A 1,736-nucleotide genomic window follows, 5' to 3' on the forward strand; every position below is an offset into this window, starting at 1 on the left:
ATAATTTCAGCCGGAGGGAGGGGGGGCGGCGCTGCGGAACAGCAGAGCGGCGAGGGAGAGCTGTCTTCTTCCCTTTACAAGCTTCAAACATGTATTTATCGTGTGATTTTGGAAATAAAAGTTTCATATTCTGAAAGCCAAGACTTTGTTTATTTAAAATCAAACAAAACAGCCGAACCCCGAAAAACTATTTTTTTACACAAATCCACGTTTATTTTGAAATGAGCCGTTGAGACTTCCGACTGATTTCGATAGAGCGGGTCACATATGTATAAATGTGTATATACATTTTTTTTAAATATATCTTTGTTATTGTATTCGGGATTGTGGGAAACGGTATTTCGATCTCTCTGTCTGTACACACAAACTGAAAGTAGAGTTTGAGAGGTATTCTTAAAGACAATCCACACCTTTTCTCCGGGTCCTTCTGTAGACACATGGAGATCATCTTCCTGAAGGATTTGCCGTATTTCTTCACCATCTCTTTGTCCGTGACGCCGGTCTCCAGAGCGGGGGGGTCGTTCTGCAGCGTCAGCATCAAGACCTGGACACACAGCATTACTCAAATGTCACAGACCTTTGGTATCTCGTTCGCTGCGTTTACAGGAAGTCAAAGATGGCATTTGTTCTGTGTCATTAACTCATTAAGTAGGAAAGCTCCACAGTGTCCTCACCTTCATCGGAGGGTATTTGTGATAAGGCGCGGCCCCCGTGGCAAGCTCGATGGCTGTGATGCCAAAACTCCAGATATCTGCTTTGAAGTCGTAACCCCTCACCTGTGGAAAAAGAAACATATAATCTTTATCTTAAAAAAGTAGACAACGTTGGATTTAAAGTACAAAATGCTGTCCTTTATAATAGGCTTACAAACGAGATGATAAACTATAGGCCTTCAATTTTGACAATAGTGTCAGTAAAGAAATCAAAGAAAAACAGCAGCTTTTTGATGAATTTAAATAGATTTATTTTGATTAAAGTTGTGAGTTTTCTGTTGTCAATGATTGTAACTTGGCACCAACCTGCTCCATGACCTCGGGGGCCATCCAGCACGGCGTTCCCACAAACGTCTTGCGCACTTTATTTCTCGTCATGTCACCACCTGTTGCTAGAAACGCACTGACACCAAAATCTGAAGCAGGGAAACAGAGAGTATTCATTAGAGAAAAGCACAGTGAAAGGACCTGAAGCAGGAAGTCAAGAAGGGGTCGCTTTCCTCCACGGACAAGGCTTCCTATGCATAAATACACCATTGGCACTTGGCAGTTTAATAAGGGCTGAAACAAACAAACAACAGACATTTTAAATCTAGGTTGGTGTCGACGGGTAAATACCTGCAATTTGCACTGAACCGTCGTCTCCGAGGAGAATGTTTCCAGCCTTAACATCTCTGTGAAAGACAAGAATTCAAACATTAAAAAAAGGACACAAGTTATTTGAAATATTACCTGAGTTCATGCTACCTTAGTATATTGTCTTTACTTTTTAGGGATGTTTAAATCCCTTCTGAAGACCCACCTCTTCTCCTCCTTAGCGTATTGACATCTTGTAGATTATTGCTTTTAAATTGTCTACGGTTGTGACTTGTTTATGGTGTGTGAGCTGAGCCGTGTGATTGGTTGTATGTTTTGTTTGACTGTACAGCACTTTATAAATAAAGCTGTATTGTATTTTCTACTTCTCCATACAAGAAATAGGATTCATCTTTCCGCTACTCTTATTTTAGATTTATTAGCAAC

General features: G+C 40.6%; 1 protein-coding gene across 1 annotated transcript; it reads right to left on the reverse strand.

The window, feature by feature from the left end:
* Positions 1 to 410: 410 nt before the first annotated feature.
* On the reverse strand, positions 411 to 1,393 carry LOC104960709 (serine/threonine-protein kinase OSR1-like; the record flags this gene model as incomplete). The annotated part of the gene is made up of 4 exons (XM_010788862.1): positions 1,332 to 1,393; positions 1,020 to 1,129; positions 675 to 776; positions 411 to 544 (listed from the first exon to the last, which is right to left on the reverse strand). Coding segments are annotated over exons 2-4 (308 nt in total), but the record flags the coding sequence as incomplete, so codon positions are not given.
* Positions 1,394 to 1,736: the final 343 nt, after the last annotated feature.

Source organism: Notothenia coriiceps, unplaced genomic scaffold, assembly GCF_000735185.1.
Source record: "Notothenia coriiceps isolate Sejong01 unplaced genomic scaffold, NC01 NC01_scaffold00032244, whole genome shotgun sequence".
NCBI classification, from domain to species: Eukaryota; Metazoa; Chordata; class Actinopteri; order Perciformes; family Nototheniidae; genus Notothenia; species Notothenia coriiceps.